Source organism: Medicago truncatula, chromosome 2 (genome assembly GCF_003473485.1).
Source record: "Medicago truncatula cultivar Jemalong A17 chromosome 2, MtrunA17r5.0-ANR, whole genome shotgun sequence".
NCBI lineage: Eukaryota > Viridiplantae > Streptophyta > Magnoliopsida > Fabales > Fabaceae > Medicago > Medicago truncatula.
This window is the reverse complement of record NC_053043.1, coordinates 41,118,704-41,140,141: the sequence shown is the minus strand read 5'-3', so window position 1 is coordinate 41,140,141 and position 21,438 is coordinate 41,118,704. Positions and strand designations below refer to the sequence as shown.

General features: G+C 31.6%; 3 protein-coding genes across 3 annotated transcripts; 1 reads left to right on the top strand and 2 right to left on the bottom strand.

Annotated features, from left to right (window-relative positions):
- Positions 1-595: 595 nt before the first annotated feature.
- Positions 596-2,255, bottom strand: LOC11407444 (cyanidin 3-O-galactoside 2''-O-xylosyltransferase FGGT1). Its single transcript, XM_003596627.4, has one exon. It carries the CDS (start codon positions 2,205-2,207, stop codon positions 831-833), a length of 1,377 nt encoding a protein of 458 aa, XP_003596675.1. The 5' UTR covers positions 2,208-2,255; the 3' UTR covers positions 596-830.
- Positions 2,256-7,616: 5,361 nt separating this feature from the next.
- On the bottom strand, positions 7,617-9,498 carry LOC11408686 (cyanidin 3-O-galactoside 2''-O-xylosyltransferase FGGT1). The gene has a single exon (XM_003596623.4). The coding sequence runs from the start codon at positions 9,210-9,212 to the stop codon at positions 7,836-7,838; it is 1,377 nt and encodes a 458-aa protein (XP_003596671.1). The 5' UTR covers positions 9,213-9,498; the 3' UTR covers positions 7,617-7,835.
- A 6,119-nt stretch (positions 9,499-15,617) lies between these two features.
- Positions 15,618-17,395, top strand: LOC11416616 (cyanidin 3-O-galactoside 2''-O-xylosyltransferase FGGT1). Its single transcript, XM_024775616.2, has one exon. The coding sequence runs from the start codon at positions 15,845-15,847 to the stop codon at positions 17,219-17,221; it is 1,377 nt and encodes a 458-aa protein (XP_024631384.1). The 5' UTR covers positions 15,618-15,844; the 3' UTR covers positions 17,222-17,395.
- The last annotated feature ends 4,043 nt before the right edge of the window (positions 17,396-21,438 follow it).

The window sequence follows — 21,438 nt, the reverse complement described above, 5'->3', positions numbered from 1 at the left end:
ACCTGTTGAGATTTAAAAATGAGATGGAGAGGAATGTATAGATGGCTCACCAAATTGTTCATTAAGATTTAAACTCTGCTCCTTAAGGTTAACGATCAAACTCTTATCATTTAGCTGACATTTCATTTTCATGAACGAACAATTGATAGACCATTCTTATTTATAATCAAACTGAATTGGAAAGATTCATTATCACTGGAACAGAAAATCCTAGAGCAAATTTTGATGTATTATGAAAATTTTGTGCTGGACACGATGGATCTGCATATGAGGAAGACTCAGAATGCTACCGACTTTGTCAGCTCGTTGGTTTCACTGCTCAGTTGTTGGCATGAAAATTTTCTGAAATTTATGGCTTACAGACATACTATCATGTACTATTTTGAGCCAAGTAAGACATACTACTACAGATCAACCAATCGGTATTGTCCTCTTTAGTAACATATCGCCCAAATAATCGAGTATATATGTGCACCTTGAGCATCAACGTACAAAGAATAATTAAATAAGTGAATGTAAAGAATATTTCTCAAGGAGACTATTTCTATTGATATAGTAGGTTAAAATGATACTGTTGAGATACTGTGAACAATAATCAAACCAACATGAAAATTTACTTCCATCAACGAATTCAAAACATTTGGGAGAAAAAGTGGAAAGGCTTAAACCAAGTATCAGGGAAAAATAGTTCTATCATAACAATACATTTAATTTTTTAGTGCGTAAAAATACAAGGCATGTATGAGTGGTGATGAATTGGAATTCATAGATCATTCTTATTTATAACAAACTGAACAAGCAAGAATCATTTATCATTGTAACTAAAAATGCTAGAACAAATGATAAAGTTTCTGACAGAAACTATCAACACATGATGACTCTAAATTGTTGCTGAGGAGGAAGTTTCTCATTTTTGCATGATTTGCTCTCACTTCTCTTCCAATCTCATTCTCGTCATCCATTACAATTTTTGCAGCTTTGCACACACTTTCTTTTGTAAACAACCCATCTTCATCACCTTTCTCAACTTCCACACCAACCTTAAATTTTGAACTCATCACTCTTGCATTCATGATATGATCGGAACCAAGACGTGGCAACAACACCAGCTGACACGTATTAACAAGTCCCTCGGTTATTGAAGCAGCTCCACAATGTGTTATGAAACATCCAACGGAAGGGTGTTCCAGAATCAACTGTTGTTGAATCCAACTTCCATAAACAATCCCTTTTCCTTTAATCCTTTCATTGAACCCTTCTGGTAAAGCTTCTTCAATAGACTCAAATCCAATAGGAGGCTTTAGTGCTGCAAGAAATGGAAAACCTGTTAACTCAAGGCCAAGCAACAACTCTAGAAACTGATTTTTTTCTAATGGACCTTCACTTCCATATGCACAAAAAACCACAGAACCATTTTCAAATCCCTTAAGCCATGAAATCCATTTTTCCTCTAGTGTTGTATTTGTTGGCTCAGGTAACACAGGACCTGAAAGCAGAACAGGTTTTCCAAAAACAGTTTCAATATAATCAGCATATGGTCCATCAACTTCATTGCAACCTTTGAAACCAACTGCATCTGCAGAGGTTGTACCAATGTGCAAACGATCAAATAAGAAAACACCACTTCCAAATGCAATTTTCCTTGTTGAAGCTAGGAATCGAAGTTCGTGTTTATAAAACTTGATGCAAGAATCAGGGAACCCTGAAGGTGGTTTCATGATATCAACATCAGTTAAATCTTTCCCTAGACTTAGTTTTTGTAAACATCCGAGATAAGCTGTTGATACTGGAGTCAATATAATGTATTGCAGACTTTTGATGTCAAGGTTTTTAGTCAACTTTGGAAGCCAATATTGGAAGTCAAAGAAAACTATTTGTGGCTTTATTTCTTTGAGAAGAATTTCAATATCCTTCTCTGTTTGATCCATGGCTGTAGCAATAAGAGGGACTAAAGAAAAGGGCACATCTGAAGTTGTTTCAGCATCAAGAGGAAGACCATTAACATGAGGAACTGTGATAGGGAAAAAGGTAATAAGATTTGGATAAAGATTGAGATATTGTAACTTGTTGAGTGTGTTTTTAGGTATGAAGAATGATATTTTGTGTCCTCTTAATGCTAACTTGTTTGAGAGGTGAAGATATGGAGTTAAGTGTCCCATAGCAAACCATGGAAACATTGCTATGTGTAAAGGAGGAGGAGCATCCATGGTTTATTTGAGACTGAATGGAATGGACCAGGGACACACCTATACAAATACTTATAAAAGACAATTAAATGTGCCCTATGATAAAATTTGTTAGTCAAACAAATCCCGGACCCAAGATTTTCTAGTTAGTTTATTTCTTTTGAAACCATTTTGATAATCCACGATTTTGGTTACCATATATTTAATTCATGATTCCATGTGCCAGCCAAAATAAATTGACAACTCCCAATATTTTTCTCACATATCTATGTTATGTTCTCTATCCCTCTGTCACAACATTTTCCTCGCAATTTTTTATATTATTTTTGAATATCTTGATTAAATATGGAGGCATAACAAAATAAACACATACATGTTTATTATGTGGAACTAAACAAAATAGTGCAAACTATATTTGCTAGAAACTATTTAAGTTATTTAGATCTAACATTGACGAAGATAAAGGAAAATAATAATTCTTCAAAGGATAACAATAGCAACCATATTAAGAATGTTAAGTATGAAGTGGACATCGCGATGGTTTTCTCAGCACAAGATTTTGCATGGGGTAACATTCTTAAACTCAAGCTTCAAAAGGAATGTCATGATGTTAATGATGTAGACAAGATGAAGAACTTAATAAGGTTGATACCTGGTCGGGAAGAGATGTGTTATGAACATGTTTGCAAATGCATGTTTGTTGGCAGAGACATGTTGATTGAATTATGTCTTAATCTTGCATTTTTCACACACCTATAAACTATGTTACATTCAAGATGTGTTGTCCAAAAACTATATAGTATTTTTTTTTTTTGCTGTTGTAACTTGTTGCAAGAAAAAGAAAAATAGTTATTTAAAGTTCCTAGAAGTTTTCAGACGAAACAACGATCAAAAAACGGGACGAAAACACAATAAGTCACACCTGAGGAGCTGCCTCAGGCGCCCATACACTTGTACCATGCGCGCCTGGAACCACATTCCTTGCTGCCTTAGGCACCCCTGTGTGTGACTCTAGGCGTCTAGGCGCCCAGCTGCGGGTTGGAAGCTGATTTTGCTTGTTTTTCAAGCTGGATCGGTGCAAAAAGTTCAGTAAGGGTCTCTATTTATAACATTAGGTTACTTAGGGATTGAGAGAAGAAAGGTGGGCTTTATTCACCGAGCCAACTTAAAAAACAAGCATAAAGCGGTTTTTACCCGCTTCCAGGCGTAGAGGCACATAGCACAGGGGAGCCTGAGGCAGCAAGGAATGATGTCACAGGCGCAGAGGCACACAGTCCCACACATGCGATTTTTTTTATTTGCTCCTTCATGTGATATCTTGATTTGTATATTTATATGATTCCTGACTACAAAACACTCAAAACACCTATGGAATTGCATGATCTAGGATAAAAGTAAGTTACAACGACTCGAGTGAAAACAATACAATATGTTCCTCAAACCATTAACAACTCCTCTATCTCTCATCTTATATGTTATATGATGCTCTATCATCAACCCCCTACTTTCACACCCACCTCCTAAGCCCACTTTGAACCCTCTCTCTTTGTGAACCATCTCTCTTTGTGATGCAACCACGATTTCCAAACAAACTGCACTCATAACACAACAAATAAACATGTCTCTCAAACCCTTTGTGAAAAACATGATATTAATTCTCGTGATTGTAATGTTGTTTATATAGAGCATGAAGATAGCGCTCGTCATCAAAAAGATCACATCACAGCCGGTCAACATTTTAGAGTAAATCTTTTTTATGTTACAATTGATCAGCAATTGCAAGAATTGAATCGTAGGTTTTGTTTGGAAACAACGGAGCTTTTAATTCTAAGAAATAGTTTGGTCCCTAAGGATATGCACAAAGCATTTGATATAGATAATATATGTGCTTTGTAAGTAAATTTTATCCTCTAGATTTTAGTGAGCAAGAGAAAATTAATTTGAGATATCAACTTCGTCACTTCCATCTTGATGTTGTTAGTCATCCAGATTTGAATAAGTTGTTGTGTGAAGCTCTAAGAAAGACAAGGAGGGCGGATAAACATTGATTACTTGGTTGATCGTCTAAGTCGTCTTATCTTAACTCTCCTGGTTTCTACAGCTACTATAGAAAGATCATTTTCAGCAATGAAGTTAATCAAGATAAGATTGTGTAATAGGATGTAGGATGAATTTCTTGCTGACAATATGATGCTTTATTTTGAAAAGGAAATAGATAATCAATTTAGTTCTGATTCAATTATTGACGAGTTCAAATCTTTGAAAGAGTGAAATGTGAAATTTTAGATTGAGGTAAATGTTATATATATATATATATATATATATATATATATATATATATATATATATATATTGAATTTATTTTAAATATTTTCTGATTTGTCTAAGCTTATTATTTAGCTGCTCTGGTGACTTGGTCGGGTTCCAAGCTTTTGCATCAGAGAGTATATGTAGCAGTCTCGTGTGAGGGGTTCTTCTATTCTGCATGTGGTAAGAATCACAATAGGCTGATTCAAATCATCTAAGCCTAGGATAGGCTATATAGTTGATAGATAGTAATTTGGAACTTTAACCTCGTGTTGATACTTTTTTTGGAAAAAATTGTATATGACTTTTATGAATTTTAATTATAATATTTAGTTAACATTTGCGGCTCCCCTGATAATTTGGGCAAGATCCGCCACTGTTTTAAATGATACAAGTTGAAGGTTAGCAAGTTAAATATATGGATCACTAAATAATAGAAGTTCATATATAATATATACAAACTTACAAAAATATATATAGACACAATAACAATAATAATACAATTATATGCAATAACTCACTTTTGAAGCTTCTTTAACTGTCACTCAATGAATCAAATCTTGAAGCTTTTCACAGAAACTATCAACACAAGAGGACTCTAAATTGTCACTTAATAAAAACTTCCTTAATTCATTATGATTTTTCCTCACTTCTCTTCCAACCTCATTCCCTTCATGCATCACAATCTTCACAGCTTTGCACACATTTTCTTTTGTAAACAACCCATCTTCATCACCTTTCTCAACTTCCACACCAACTTTAAACTTTTTACTCATCATTCTTGCATTAATGATATGATCAGAACTTACACGTGGCAAGAACACCAACTGGCACTTGCTAACAAGTCCTTCAGTTATGAAGCAGCTCCACAGTGTAGGTATCGGCATATGATTCGCGATGACTTGGGTGAGTTTGTTCTCGCCTTCACACGGAGTCTATCTTTGCTCCATTTAGGTTTCCTCAATTTACCCCATTTCAAGTCATAGATGTGTGACATGTGGAAAAAAACAAAATCAATGGTTGTGATTAAAAGGTTTGAAAAAAAAAACAATTATTTAATAAAAATAAAGCATACGCACTCTTACTTCCTTCTCTCATAATCTAACAGTTGCCTCTCTCTCTCCCATCGGCGCCGTCGCCGCACCTCTACCTCCATCCACCGGTGCCGCCTTCTGCTCCGTATCAAAAACTTTATGAATTTACAATTTTGTACTTGTAAAAATTGCACATGAGTAATAAAAAAAGGAAATGTCAATCGGTACTTTCGAGACACTGGTTAAGGATACGGAATTTTTTTTTTATATATTATTGCATCAAAGATTGTGTAATTAATCCATAAAAAATCAAAAGAAATAACTTTTTTAATAATAACTTTCTTTTTTAGTACTCTTCAGGGACCTTTTAACATGACCCAGAGAAAGATTCATGAATTGTTTTTGTGTATTTTACTTCTTCTGTTGCTGTGTTTCCGCTTGTGTGAAAATTTTCGCATGGTAACTTCCCTAGCACTTAGTTAAAAAAAGAAAGGGATAATCCAATAAAAAATTCCATATATACGTAAGTTCTACTCACCGATGGTAAATTTAGTACTATTTAGTGATTACTTTCCTTGCCAACAGAATGGAACTAACTATTTTATTTGTTTTTGAATAAGTTAGTGAAACCAACTAGGTTGCACAATATTTTGCAGTATTCTCTGTCTTTCTCATAGGGATATGCATCAGGTCCACATTTTTAATGATACACCAAATCTTAAAAATGAAATAACTTAATTAACTCTCACTTATCTATCTTCTCTTAAAAAAAAACTCACTTATATATCTATATCTATACATGTGATACCATGTGTTTAGGTGTTGGAGTGGAAGTTTGGTTTACCTTTAGATTTGTGGTAAATTCGTTAAAAATCACACCAATAAAATATTTAATGTGTGGAGCAAAATAATCAAACAATCAAAACAACGTGGATAACAATTATAAAAACAAGCAAAATAGAAAACAGTGAAAGAAAGAAAGAGAGAATACAAAAAATTTGTTTAGCCAGTTCGATATACTGACCTAGTAAGGGGGAGAGAGCAGCTCTCCGTTCCACTGCAATGATGAGTAATTTTAGAAAAGAGATATTAAAAGGTTACAAGAATTAGTATTCAAACATAATTCTACCCAAAGTGTCAATCTCTTCTCGTGATCAAGAGACTCAATCATAATAGTGTTTTCCAATGCGAATCAATCTCAACCCTAGTGTTTGTTACCAAGAGCAAACTCTACAAACCCAAATTTTATTGTTGGATTCTAAACCCTGTTTTTCCGGCTCTCTAATTCAAGGTTTACATCTGATACAATGTCTATATTTATAGTAAAAGTATCCCTAAAAAATTGGAACAAATCTCAACCTAAAATATGATTTTATTTTATTTGCTGCGCAAAATTGGACACCGATTTTTGCCGAATGAAAAGGCTGAAAACACAGCCAAAATCTATCACCGTTTTTGGCACATCCAGAATCCATATTTTGAGTCACTTCTACAACAAGATTAATGAATCTTTTTAATTTTATATTTGAATTAGGTCGGAAGGAAATGAGAGGTTAGGTTACTGCTTACATTTTTTTGCTTTGTTTTTTAATCAAGTTCCTGTCTAAATTAATGCCACTAACTTTCGGTGATGATCCCCTAACAAAAAATAAAAAACTTTCAGCGACGATAATATTTTTTTCTCTTTATTTGAAAATGTGCGATGATTATCTTAGCAACGGAAGAACCAATGTGGGGAATGATCTCAATTATACAAATCGATATAGCAAGTAAAATAATGATCTACCGTAAAACATTAAATAATCAGTACATACACCACATCTCTATCCAAAACTTTTAAAAATCAGGTATATAAGTCTCCTCTCTTATATATCCAACATTTCCTTTATTCTTAATCGATGTGGAACATAATCACTAACACTTAAAATCCAACTGTTTTTAGTGTTACATTGACGCTCTAGTATTTCTTGTGCTTCGAGTATTATTTATCAAATTATTCGTTGTAAAAAAAAAAACACGATCTAAATTAAACAACATAAAATTGTATCAAGTAGATTCAGATATTTTTTTTTTAAATGAGTCACTCAAATAGAACCAATCTGCATATGATTTCATCTTTAAATATCATTTGGTTTGAAGCTTCAAAGCAAACACAAACCATCACCAACAAATTTAGTAATGCAAATTATTGGTCAAAAGTTCATAATACAAACTCACAAAGTTATAATAAAACACAATAATAACAGTACAATTATGTGCAATGATTCATTCAGCAACAACAATTTTGTGATATTCAAACTCAAGAAATTTAAATCAAACCTTGAAGCTTTTCACAAAAATTATCAACACACGAAGACTCTAAATTCTCACTCAATAAAAACTTCCTTAATTCACTATGATTTTTTCTCACTTCTCTTCCAACTTTATTCTCATCATCCATCACAATTTTCACAGCTTCACACACACTTTCTTTTGTAAACAACCCATCTTCATCACCTTTCTCAACTTCCACACCAACCTTCATCTTTTCACTCATCATTCTTGCATTCATGATATGATCAACGCCTACACGTGGCAACAAAACCAACTGACACGTGTTAACGAGTGCCTCGGTTATAGAAGCAGCTCCACAGTGTGTTATGAAACATCCAACAGAAGGGTGTTCTAGAATCAATTGTTGTTGAATCCAACTTCCATAAACAATCCCTTTTCCTTTAACTCTTTCATTGAACCCTTCTGGTAAAGCTTCTTCAATAGACTCAAATCCATTAGGTGGTTTAAGTGCTGCAAGAAATGGAAAACCTGTTAACTCAAGACCAAGCAACAACTCTTGAAACTGATTTTTTTCTAATGGACCTTCACTTCCATATGCACAAAACACCACAGAACCAGGTTTGAATCCCTTAAGCCATGATTCCCATTTTTCATCTAAAGTTGTTTTTGGTGTTTCAGGTAACAAAGGACCTGAAAGTAGATAAGGTTTTCCATAAAAATTTCCAAGAAATTCAGCATATGGTTCATCAAGTTCTTTGCAACCTTTGAAACCAATTGCATCAGCTAAACTTGTACCTATATGCAAACGATCGTATAAAAATACACCACTTCCGAAGACAAGTTTCCTTGTTGAAGATAGAAATTGAAGTTCATGTTGATAAAGCTTGATAGAACCATCAGGGTACCCTGAAGGTGGTTTCTTGAGATCATCTACAGTTAATCCTTTTCCTTGGCTATGTCTTGGTCCATTCCAAAAATAAGATATTGAAAATGGACTTGTTATCCAATATTGAAGACTTTTTATGCCAAGTTTTTGAGTCAAATTTGGAAGCCAATATTGAAAATCAAAGAAAACTATTTGTGGGTTTAGTTCCTTAAGAAGATGTTCAATTTGTTTTTCTGTTTGATCCATTGCTGTAGCAATAAGAGGGACTAAAGAAAAGGGTACATCTGAAGATGTTTCAGCACCATCGGGAAGACCATCAATGTGAGGAACATTGAGAGGGTAAAAAGTGATGAGATTTGGGTTTAGGTTGAGATGTTGTAACTTGGTTTGTGTTTTTTTGGGGATGAAGAATGATATTTTGTGACCTTTTTTTGCTAATTTGTTGGAGAGGTGAAGATATGGGGTGAAGTGTCCCATAGCAAACCATGGAAACATTGCTATGTGCAAAGGAGGAAGAGATCCCATGGTTGATACAAGAATGTAATGAACTAGGGACAAAGCTATACAAATATATATATGTAGATGTGTGTGTGTGTAAGTTCAATTATATTCTATGATTTTTGAAATTTTGATGTGTAAGGTTGTTCTACCAAAATAAAAATTGATGTATAATGTTCCGTAAGTATAACTCAAATGGTAAAAAGCTATATAGATATTTGATATATTTAAGAGATAATTTGAATATGTAATACCTCTCTTCTCCGAGGCTAGTGTATATAAATTTTGCTGCTAGCTCTATATAACAAAAAATTGATGTACAATGAAAATTTTGTAGTGTATGTATTTTTTGATCAATAATGAGCTTGGCAAAATCACTATGTAAGTGATTATAAGATGCATTAAAAAATATAATTTCATCTAAGTAGGCAGGTTGGCCTAATCTCTATTGAAGAAAGACAAGGAATATTATTATAGAATTAATGGCCACCTTTTCTCACCAATTAGCATATATAATAGTTCTTGACAATTAATTATATCGCCTTGCCTGATTAGTGGAGATTATTGTATAATTGTTTTCTCTTTTGGTGAGAAAGCAACAAACTGATCGATACAAGACGATTAAAGAAGTCTTACTGATCAAATTTTATAATCAATTAATCGTAGGTTCAAGATTTTCTAGTTTATTTTATGTCTATTGATTAATAGTGTTTGTCAGCATCATTTTAGGTATGTACCATTTTTAGAGTGGTTGGAGAGAAATATTACTGATGCTATCGAGGATATTATAGTCCATATTTTGGCTCTGTTTTATGAAATATGGTGTGTTAGAAATAAGAAATGTTTATGTTAGAAATATGGTGTCCATTTTCTGTATGTTTTATGAAATATTGATTGAGAGATAATGTTGATTCTTAAAGTTGCAGAAGCTTTAACTATGCGGAAGGGTTTGGAATTTACAAAATACATGTTAGGCAAAATCAGATGCTTCTAAGGTGGTCTTGGCACTGAATGCTCATCAACAATCTTCCACCTATGTCGGCTCTATTATTGGAGATTGTATTAGTTTCAATGTTTGTTTTCGTAGTTTAAATTTTTTGCATGTTAGGCGTGAAGCTAACCAGACTACTCATTATTTAGCAAAACATGCTCTTCATAATTTGGATTGCATATAGATCAAAGAGACTCCACCTTATATTTATGCAGTCTTGACTTTTGTTAATGAATTTTTCTTAAATGTAAAAAAAAAAAAAAAAGATTAACTGTGTTTGATCTCTTCTTCAAACTTTAGTCGTTATCACTTTCTTTTTCCTTCTACTTCATCTATGTATGATGGATTAGGGCAATTATGATCCTAAATTATCCTTCCAACTTATTTTTTCCTTTCTTTTTATTTAAATATGAGATATTCACACATGTTTAGTTTCTTTTTACAAGTTTTTATGATTTCGTCGTCTTAGCACGACGATGTTTGTTTTGATTTTCCGTCTTTATGTGTTTTTTTTTTTCTTTCTATTTTCTGCCTTAGCGCGGTGTTTATCTAATTCATATTGAAAGATTAATTTCGACTTAGTGCATATCCAATCACCGACTTTGGCGTCTTCAACGCTACATATATGGATGGACGGGTATTATAAGAATTTGAATATAGGCATCATTGTAGGCTTGTGTATTTTGTTATTTTATACTCCCTCCGTTGTCAATTATAAACAAATTTTGATTTTTTAAGTTCATTCAGTTAATGATGTATATAATCTATATTATAGACCACATACATAATTGATTGAATTAACCTAAAAAGTCAAAATTTTCTTATAATTGACAATGAAGGGAGTAGTATTAACATGGATGTTGTGATTTTATTCACATATTCATCTTTTCTATTTTCTATGACTTTAAGTTTGTATTATATCTATGTATTATATCAGTTTTAATGAATCAATATCATTTTCTTTAGTAAAAAAATAATAATACAAAAATACATGTTTGATAATCCACCGAATTTGGTCATGATACAGTAAAATTTTTCATTTTGGCCTGTCTTTTATAGATGTTATAATTTTGGTCTGCTAATTAAAATTGAATGCAAATAGATTAGACCGACCAACAAGAGTGTAAATTTGAGCCACATCAGCACCTCTTGTGTGAAAAAAAAACATCAAATTATAAGGTAAGATTTATTTTTACGAGGGCTATTTTTAAAATTCACAAATATTAGAGGGACTATTTCAACAATTAACCCAATTTTTTAAATAGAAAAATAAACGATCATCAAGCTTTAGATGACAAAACATCTTATAGGTAGGATGTTCAAATCGAAACCGGTCAAAATAAAAATCGTAAACCAATAAAAAAAAACTAAAACTCGCATAAAATTAAATATTATTGAACAATTTTGGATCTTCTTTAATGAAAAACTAAAAAATTGAGTTTATATCTGTCCAAATATAAAAAAATAGAGAGGGTACAAAATGGAGAGAATCTTGACTCATCTTTTTAACATATAATACACAACGGCAAAGTTAGCCATTTTTTTTTTAAGGGCCAAATATATAAAAAAAAACTAAAAAAAATAATTTTACGAATATTATCTTGACATTTTTTCTTTGTTTACAAAGTTCTTTGTGTACTTACTATGACGTCTAAATATGCCTAAACACGAAAATATAAATGTATCAATCAAATGATAATGTATTATCTTTTATATTTCTACTAATAATTTTAAGAAATAAATTTATCTTAGGTAGCTAAATCTATATTAGAGTAACTAAACACAAAAATACTTAAGTTATCAAAAAAATTAATAGGGTAGCCAATGCCACCCCATGCCAACACTATGCTTCACCCCAGATAATACAACTAAATAATTTCAGCAAATAAGATTATATATATATATATATATATATATATATATGTAGTTTCAGTTATTGTTCTTATTGTCCATTCAACAAAATATATTTTAGTTATTATTGTGGGTTATACCTATTGAAATAAATTTAACTGATTTTTTTAAATATTACAAAAGGGATAAAACTATAAATAAAATAGCTAAAAGAAAACATACTCCCTCCGTTTCAAATTGTAAGAAAAAAAAAATCAATTCACACTTATTAAGAAAACTAAAACATAAGAATTTGGAGTATAATTTTTTGTGTTTTTTTGGAGTAAGTTTCATAGGAAGATGTAAAAACAATTTTCATTTGCTATATTGTTTAAGGAGAAAATGGTAGAGAGAGAAAATTGAATACAATTTGCATTTAATTTAATGAGATAAAACAAAAGATTTTGTTGGAAAAGATAGTTTTTTAAAAAAACAAGATTAAATAGTATAAATGTTTGTCTTTTTTGCTTACATTTTAGGACAAAGAAAGTGAGTTTTTTTCCTTACATTTTAGAACTAAGGGAGTATAATTAAAATAAGGAAAATGTTAACGAGTGTCCCAGGGCACTCTTTAAGGACCATTAATTGTAAGTTTTTATTAAAATATGTGTAATCAATGCATTAAAATTTATAATATTTGACTTTTTTAAGAAATATTTTTTAAATTTTAAATTTTTAAATAATGTCCCGGAGACACTCGTTAACCAGACTCTTGAAATAAAGATAAAGGATACTATAGGAAAAACTAAATATTTAATGGATCCAAAAGACTTGCATAGTGAGGGCAATATTCTTTCTTAGTGTACATTTTGATCATTAATGAGCTTGGTACAATCACCATACTCCTTAATGTACAAATTATATATTATTTTGACAATTTCACGCACATTAAAAAATATGATTAATCTTTTTTAAAAGGATAAACAAGAAATGTAATAAATATTATATATAAACAAATTCATTAATGATATGCAAAAGCAAAATTAAAATAATAGAAAAATTGAAAAATAACAAATAATAAAAAGCATAAAAGAAAAGGAAGCATTGTCCCTATAGACATAATTTTGGTAGGAACAATACGTTATAATATGTTAGGATTAAAGTTTAATCCTGAACACCTTATTTATTTACTTTAAATGTAAATTATATCCATTAGATTATTTGATAAAATTTTTTTTTTTTTTTATTAATATTGTAAAATGATATATCATTTAAAATAAACATATTAAGAAAATGGAGTATAAACTATGTTAGAGGTTCAAGAAAATTACATAACACCGTTTTTTTTTTGTCAAGTAATTTAACGGCTAGAAAAATTTACTTTTAAAGGTGAATAAGTCGGATGTCCAGAATTCAAACTCTGACCCCTATAAATGCATTATCCTTTATCAAATGAGCTGAGTTCACGGGACATAACATCGGTTTTACCAAACTTATCAACGTCACCGATTTATAATCCACTTAAAACATGCTAGTATTACACATGTAAGTAAGTATAATGGATGATTTTTTTTTTTTCGCATTCATGGTTTGGTACGTTGGTTGACTCTTAATCCAAAAAAAGACAAGGAAAGTTTCAGAATTAGGGGCCACACCTACCTAGTGACCTCTTTTTTCACCAATTGGCTGACATGCAAAAGTTATGAAAATAAATTATATCGCCTTTGGAAATTAGTGTATCATTGTATTCTTTTGGTGAGAAAGCCACAGTAATAGAAGACAATGAAATGAGTCATACTAATCAAGGTTTTTAATCAAACAAATCTTGTACCCAAGATTTTTTTCTAGTTATTTTATGTTTGATTAATACCCATTTGATATTCTACTGACTATCATCGTCACCATATAGTAAATTATTCATTTCTTGGACAGAATATAGTAATTTATTCATGTTTGTCTCTATATTTCTCAATTTTTTTAATTTTAGCTAGTTTTATCAATTAATAGTAGGATTGAAATAGGGATATCTACAATTTAACTTAGGCTTAAATGCAGTTTTGCTCTCCCTCTTTTCATCATTTTGCAAAATTGGTCCTCCTATTATAAATTAGACAATTTTGGTCCTTCTATCAAATTTTTTGTCTAAAATATTGTGATATGATATGTTTTAAATGAAGTTTTCAAGAAAATTTTGTCGCAATTTTATCGATGTTGATCTTTTTCTATCTTCAGATCATATTCCACAACATTTAAAATTTATCACATCACATTTTTATAGTTCAAAAATATGATGGAGGATCAAAACTGTCGAATTTTAAAATAGAGGGACCATTTATGTAAAATGGTGAAAATAAGAGGACTAAAACTACAATTAAGCCTTTAACTTACATCAGGTCCAAACTTGATCAAACTCTTTTATCGAAAACAAAGTTAAGAAATTTTAAGGAATTAACTTGGTTAAAATGATCATACTTTAGACCAATTTTTATTTTATTTTATTTTAAGTCTACTAGATCGTTCAACTTAAATAAATATGGGGTTATGTCTCCTTGTGAAAATTGAAATTCTAGTTGAAAGGTTTGCAATTTTGTATAACAAGGTTTACAATTTTATTCTTGTAGAAGTTGCATGTTCATTAAAAGAAAACTTGTGAGTTTTTTTTTTTTACTTCTTTTGTTGATGTGCTTCTGCTTGTGTGAAAGTTTTATCTTCGTGATTTCTCAACAACTGACATCAGAGATGAAGTTTTGATCAAGGGAGGAAGATAATAAATTTAGTGTGTTGCGTCATTTATTTGAAGAGAGTTTAGTTATTATAATATTTATTTTTTGAATATTTGTTATGACTGAATTTACGGACGGGTCAGGAATTAAGTTTGGGGGGGACTAAGTTGAAAGTATGATATAGTGAGAAAAAAAATGAATGTTTAAATGCACAATATTTAAAAGATATTTAAGGATTCCAAGGATATACTCCCTCCGTCCCAGATTATACTTTACAATACCAATGAAACATTAATGTTATTTTTCATATTATATCCTTTATTACTCTTTCTTCTTTCAATTTTTCCATTTGAAATGCCCAAAACATCATACAATTTGGGACGGAGGGAGTAAGAAAGATGAGAGTGTATTGAGGCTTGTCCGAGAATGAAGAGACTAAAGCGAATTTTGAATATATAGCGGTGAAAGTAAATGTGAAACAACAAAAATACGAGCGTATGAGGATGAATTCAGGATAAAATCGCGACCATTGAATTGTTGGTAGTGCACAAAGAAAATCGCAGATAATGATTCGATCTTACTGAATGAAATTACAATGAGGAATCATACATTGGGATTCTAGTTAAGGATTGATTAGTGCAATTAAGCCTAAAAACGTAGTTGTTTTACACACAATATATTGAGTAAAAAAAAAAAGACCATTATACAGACCAAAAATATTTGCGTACCAATTCTATAACACTTGGTTAAACAAAAAAAGCATATCCACTAAAATTTCCGTACATACGTAAGTTCTACACATACAAACCAAGTTCTACTGACCGATAGTAAATTTAGTACTATTTAGTGATTACTTTCCTTGCCAACAGAATGGAACTAACTATTTTATTTATTTTTGAATAAGTTAGTGAAACCAACTAGGTTGCACAATATTTTGTAGTATTCTCTGTCTTTCTCATAGGGATATATGCATCAGGTCCACATTTTTCATGATACACCAAATCTTAAAAATGAAAGAACGTAATTAACTCTCACTTATATATCTATATATGTATTATATGTATAAGTATATGATATTTGTGGCATAGTTTATTTCATTACATTCAATAGCAGTAATGGATGCTCCTTCTCCTTTGCACATAGCAATGTTTCCATGGTTTGCTATGGGACACTTAACTCCATATCTTCACTTCTCCAACAAATTAGCAATAAGAGGTCACAAAATATCGTTCTTCATCCCTAAAAACACACTCAACAAGTTACAACATCTCAATCTTCATCCAAATCTTATTACGTTTTTCCCTATCACAGTTCCTCATGTTAATGGCCTTCCTCATAATGCTGAAACAACTTCAGATGTGCCATTTTCTTTATTCCCTCTTATTGCTACAGCCATGGATCAAACAGATAAACAAATTGAACTTCTTTTGAAGGAGTTAAAGCCACAAATAGTTTTCTTTGATTTTCAATATTGGCTACCTAACTTGACTCAAAAACTTGGTATCAAAAGTCTTCAATACTTGATATGGAATCCCATATCATCAGCTTACCTTGGAAATATACCAAGAAAAAGTCAGGGAAAATATTTAACCAAAGATGATCTCAAAAAACCACCTGCAGGGTTCCCTGATTCATCCATCAAGTTTCATTCACATGAACTTCGCTTCCTAGCTTCAACCAGGAAAATAGAATTTGGCAGTGGTGTTTTACTGTACGATCGCGTTGACACAGGCACAAAGTCTTCAGATGCAGTTTCTTTCAAAGGTTGCAGAGAGATTGATGGTCTATATGCTGATTATCTTGAAACTGTTTTTGGAAAACCTGTTCTGCTTTCAGGTCCTCTGTTACCTGAGCCACCAAAAGCTACTTTAGAGGAGAAATGGTTAACATGGCTTAAGGAATTCAAACATGGTTCTGTGATTTTTTGTGCGTATGGAAGTGAAGGTCCATTAGAAACAAATCAATTTCAAGAGTTGTTACTTGGTCTTGAGTTAACAGGTTTTCCATTTCTTGCAGCACTTAAGCCACCAATTGGATTTGAGTCAATTGAAGAAGCTTTACCAGAAGGGTTCAATGAAAGGATTAAAGGAAAAGGGATTGTGTATGGAAGTTGGATTCAACAACAATTGATTTTAGAACATCCATCTGTTGGATGTTTCATAACACACTGTGGAGCTGCTAGTATAACCGAAGGACTTGTTAACACGTGTCAGTTGGTTCTGTTGCCACGTGCAGGTGCGGATCATATCATGAATGCAAGAATGATGAGTAGTACGTTGAAGGTTGGTATAGAAGTTGAGAGAGGTGAAGAAGATGGGTTGTTTACAAAAGAAAGTGTAGGCAACGCTGTGAGAATTGTGATGGATGATGAGAATGAGGTTGGAAAAGAAGTAAGAGCAAATCATGCCAAAATGAGAAACTTTTTATTGAGCAGCAATTTAGAATCTTCCTGTGTTAATAGTTTCTGTCAGAAGCTTTATGATTTGCTCTAGTATTTTTAGTTACAATGATAATGAATATTGCTAATTCAGTTTGTTTATGAATAAGAATGCTCTATCAATTTCAGTAGATCAAATAATATTACAATTCAACAACTGATTTATGCAATCTTTGCACTCTCATTATAAGCAGTTTAATAAAACAGGCAGGTTAGCAATACACTTGAATTTTAAATGAATCTAGTGCACTAAAGCTCCGCATACGCAGAGTCTGGCAGGGGTCCCACCATTTTGGTGTATTGTAGGCAATTTTACCATGTCTTTTTATATGAGGCTGGCTGTTTTCAGGACTTAAACCCGTGACCTTTCAAGTCACATGACAACAACTTTACCGTTGCGCCAAGGCTCCCTCTTCCATTCATTATACGAGAGACTACACTAAATGATAAATTAATTGCCAAGGTCTACAACAATTCAAGTAGGACATTAGAAATGAATTTCCTAGCCTAAGTTATACATATACATAGAAATGATCCCATAGTTGTAGACTAACCCTTAATAACATGAACCTATACGAAAAAGTTTGGAGTCAAAATATGTATAGGTCAACTATACTATACTTACTGAAATTGGCATAGAAACTTCACCTTCAAATTTATGATTAGGGAATTTTAATGTGACCATTCTCTGTAACAAGTAATTTTCACCTATATGAGCTAATGTTAAAAAGACTGGACTTTGAACAAGGAAGATTAGTTCAATGTCTTATATGAATTCAATCAGATTGATCAAAATACACATACTTTAAATTTTTGGATAGGACTGAGCATTTTTTTATTGGAACCATACAATAATTAATCACTAATCACATTTGAATACAGTTTCTACTAATTAGGAAATCACCTGACTAATTCTCCAAGCTTCTCGCAGAAACCATCAACATAGGATGCGTCAAGAAACAAAAAACTCCTTTAATTTTTTTCACAAAACTCATTTAATTTTGATATGATTATGAACAAAAACCAGAACCAGAACCAGCAAAATTGTGAACATAATCAAGACCGTAAGCAAGATCGGAAGCGATTAACATCCGCGACGTCCATGTATTAAGATCGGTGAAGCTAGGGTTAATCAGAAAGATTAGCACCGGGTACAAATTCATAAACAATATAAATGTAGCTCCCGGAGACAGAAGCTCCGAGGAGTTTCACAAGACTGCTATGGTGGCTCCGGCAGATAAGAGCAAGTCGATCACGAAGCTCAGAGAGGTCAATTTGATGGCGGAATTTCGTTGGAAAACGACGATGTCGCGGTTGTGGAGACAACAGCGGAAGGAGTTGGAGGAGAGACAGTTTGCAGAGAAGTTATTGGTGGCGGTTGAGATATCGGAGAAAGGGTACATGTGAGGGTTTTCAGGAAGAGTATGTTGGAGGCAAGGTTTTAAAAAACCGTCCGTTATCGAGAAAATGGCCGCGACAAAAAGGTATAGGTAGCGAATGTTGCCGTTCTTCACTGTTTTTATAGATTATAGAGTGAACAACACGACAAAATACCATTACAGCTGTGACGAAACACCATTACAGCTGCAAAAAATTGCCATTCTTGACAATAGACATAGAATTCGGATTTTTTTTTTTCCGATTGAGATAGATGAAAATCATATTTTTGATACATATTTGATCATAAATTATATAAGTTATCTCCTTATCTAGTTTAGAATTCCAAATCTTTAACTAGTATAAAAGTTATTTAAGTTTTTTGAACAAGTATAAGTTATTTAAGTTTTTTGAACAAGTATAAGTTATTTAAGTTACTATCATTATTTAAGAGTTGTGTAATGTTGTGATTAATTCACACCGCGACAACCGCAGTTTGTATCGCAACACCTTTAACGGCCGAAATCGCGAAATCCTATACGGGACTGCGATCGTTATTGTTGGAGGCTTGAGAAAGAAGAGTGGGTGGAAATTGAAGAAAATGATGGTGAAGATGTTTTGGACCATTGTTTATGTTTTGAGTTGTTGTTTTATAAGTAACTTCTTGATTATGTGATTGGAACTTCTGTCTTGTTGATCATTCCTTGTTCCTTCCCTTTTCAAATGGGCGAAAATTAGAGGAAGGGTTGTGTGTTGTTTTTTTATTGCTTTTCGGGATTGAATGTTTTTGGGTGCATTTGTTTCGGCTTTTCAAAAAATAGATTTTGAGTTAAAAAAATTTAGAGATTTTTTTTTTTTTTTATAGATTTAAAAAAAAAAAAATTTAAGTTATTTCTGTTTGTTTACTATCATAACAAAGGCTCTGTCTAGGGTGCATGACCCTAATGGGTCTCTCACCCGTAGGAGACCATAAAGACCAGTTTTTTTTTTTTTGGTTACCAAAATGACTTTTAAGTGTGATAATAATATTTTAATTAATAGAAAATTTTAAAATTGACCTTGTATTTAAATGAAAGGTTAAATATGTTTTGATCTTTATAAATATACAAACTTTTCATTTTAGTTAACTCATGTCTAATCTTCATATTTTTTAGGGTTAAATAAGTTTTTGGTTTCTATAAATATAGTTAATTTTACTTTTAATCCTTGTAAAAAAGGTGAAATGTTTTAGTCCATACAAAAAATTTCAGCACGTAGTTTTAGTATCTGTTAAATTAAAATTTATTTAATTATTTTTTGAAGAAAAAATTTTGTTTAATTATACTTAAATTTTTAAATGATTTTTTTACACTTGTTTAAAATATTACAAAATATACACCATCTTTAAAAATAATATACACTGCAAAAAAATACCTCATAAATTGATTTTTAGGTCCAGATTTTTATTAGTTTTATCTTAAAATTTTAACGTTTAAAAAAATCAAATTCGATTTATTATATGTTAAAAAAATTGATTTTTTTTTTTATAAAAGTGTTTCTCCCTAATTTTGGCGGAAAATAATGGATTGTGAAACCAATATAAACATTTCTGCGTTCGTAACTAACTGGCTACTTATATTTACACTAAAAGAGAAATTTTGCTCTTAAAAAACCATGTGAAGTTTTCACTTCATAAACCTTCCTCTTAAAAAATCAAAATTTAATTAGGAAATCAGAATCTTCGGTCCATATTATAATATTTTTAAATGCCAAAATTTTAAGATATAATGAAGATTAGACATGAGTTAACTAAAATGAAAAATTTGTATATTTATAAGGATCAAAACATATTTAACCTTTCATTTAAATACAAGGTCAATTTTGAAATTTCCTATTAATTAACTCATGCACCCTAGACGGAGCCTCATAACAATTATTTTTTTAAATACAAGGTCTTTATAGTCTCCTACGGGTGAGAGACCCATTAGGGTCATGCACCCTAGACGGAGCCTCATAACAATTATTTTTTTAAGAATTGAAACACTTACACTTGAGTTCCTTGCATTTAATTTTTTTTTTTTTTGGAAAAGCTACTTGAAATAGATTTTTATTTTGAGGCTAAAAATGATTTTTTGTAGCAAAAAATTATTTTTTAAAATCTAAATCAAACAAAATAAAAGTTAAAAAAATTGATTTTTTTTTTCTTCAAAAAAATCCAAAACAAACGGGCTTTTTATTAATGATGAAGATTTTTATGGGTTTTAATGGTTGTTGTTGAAGGTTTGGGTGTTGAAGATTGATAATTTTTAGATTTTTGAGAGAGATGATTTGAAGGTTGAAAATGAGAAGATGAAGAAATTGTTGGGAAGAAGCTCACGTGCCATTCTTGTCCATTTACATGTTTTTTTTTATTTATTTTTAAAATGTGGTTTTTTTTAATTATTTTTAATTAAAAAATTATATACGTGGCGTTCTACTCACTTAAGTGAGTGCCACGTGTGTTGATTGGGTCAATATTGGTCCGGAGGGCAAAACTCTAAAATGGACTATACTTAATGGTCTAGGTTGTAATTGTTTTTGTTAGGGGATCAAAATCCTAAGTTCGTGATATTTAGGGGGCCAAAACTGATATTAAACCATATATCTATTAGTGGATGTCTATCCATTACCCTTCCACATCCTTGGAATTCCCACTACTAAGTGTATTGTAATGTGATTATTCATTCTGCCCTATAAATATGACCTATATTGGAGTGTAAAGAGAATTTTTTTTTCTGCCCTAGTTTATGCCAAAAAATACAAAAATGCTCCACTTTTTTGAAAAATTGCACAAATGCCCTATTTTTTCAGATGTCTCTGGTACCACTCCACTTGGAGTTACGGGGTACCCTAAAAAGTGACGAAAATTTTATCTTT

What these genes read in the sequence shown, in the direction of transcription:
- LOC11407444 (XM_003596627.4), bottom strand. Translation starts at nt 2,207, where the DNA reads ATGGATGCTCCTCCTCCTTTACACATAGCAATGTTTCCATGGTTTGCT.
- LOC11408686 (XM_003596623.4), bottom strand. Translation starts at nt 9,212, where the DNA reads ATGGGATCTCTTCCTCCTTTGCACATAGCAATGTTTCCATGGTTTGCT.
- LOC11416616 (XM_024775616.2), top strand. Translation starts at nt 15,845, where the DNA reads ATGGATGCTCCTTCTCCTTTGCACATAGCAATGTTTCCATGGTTTGCT.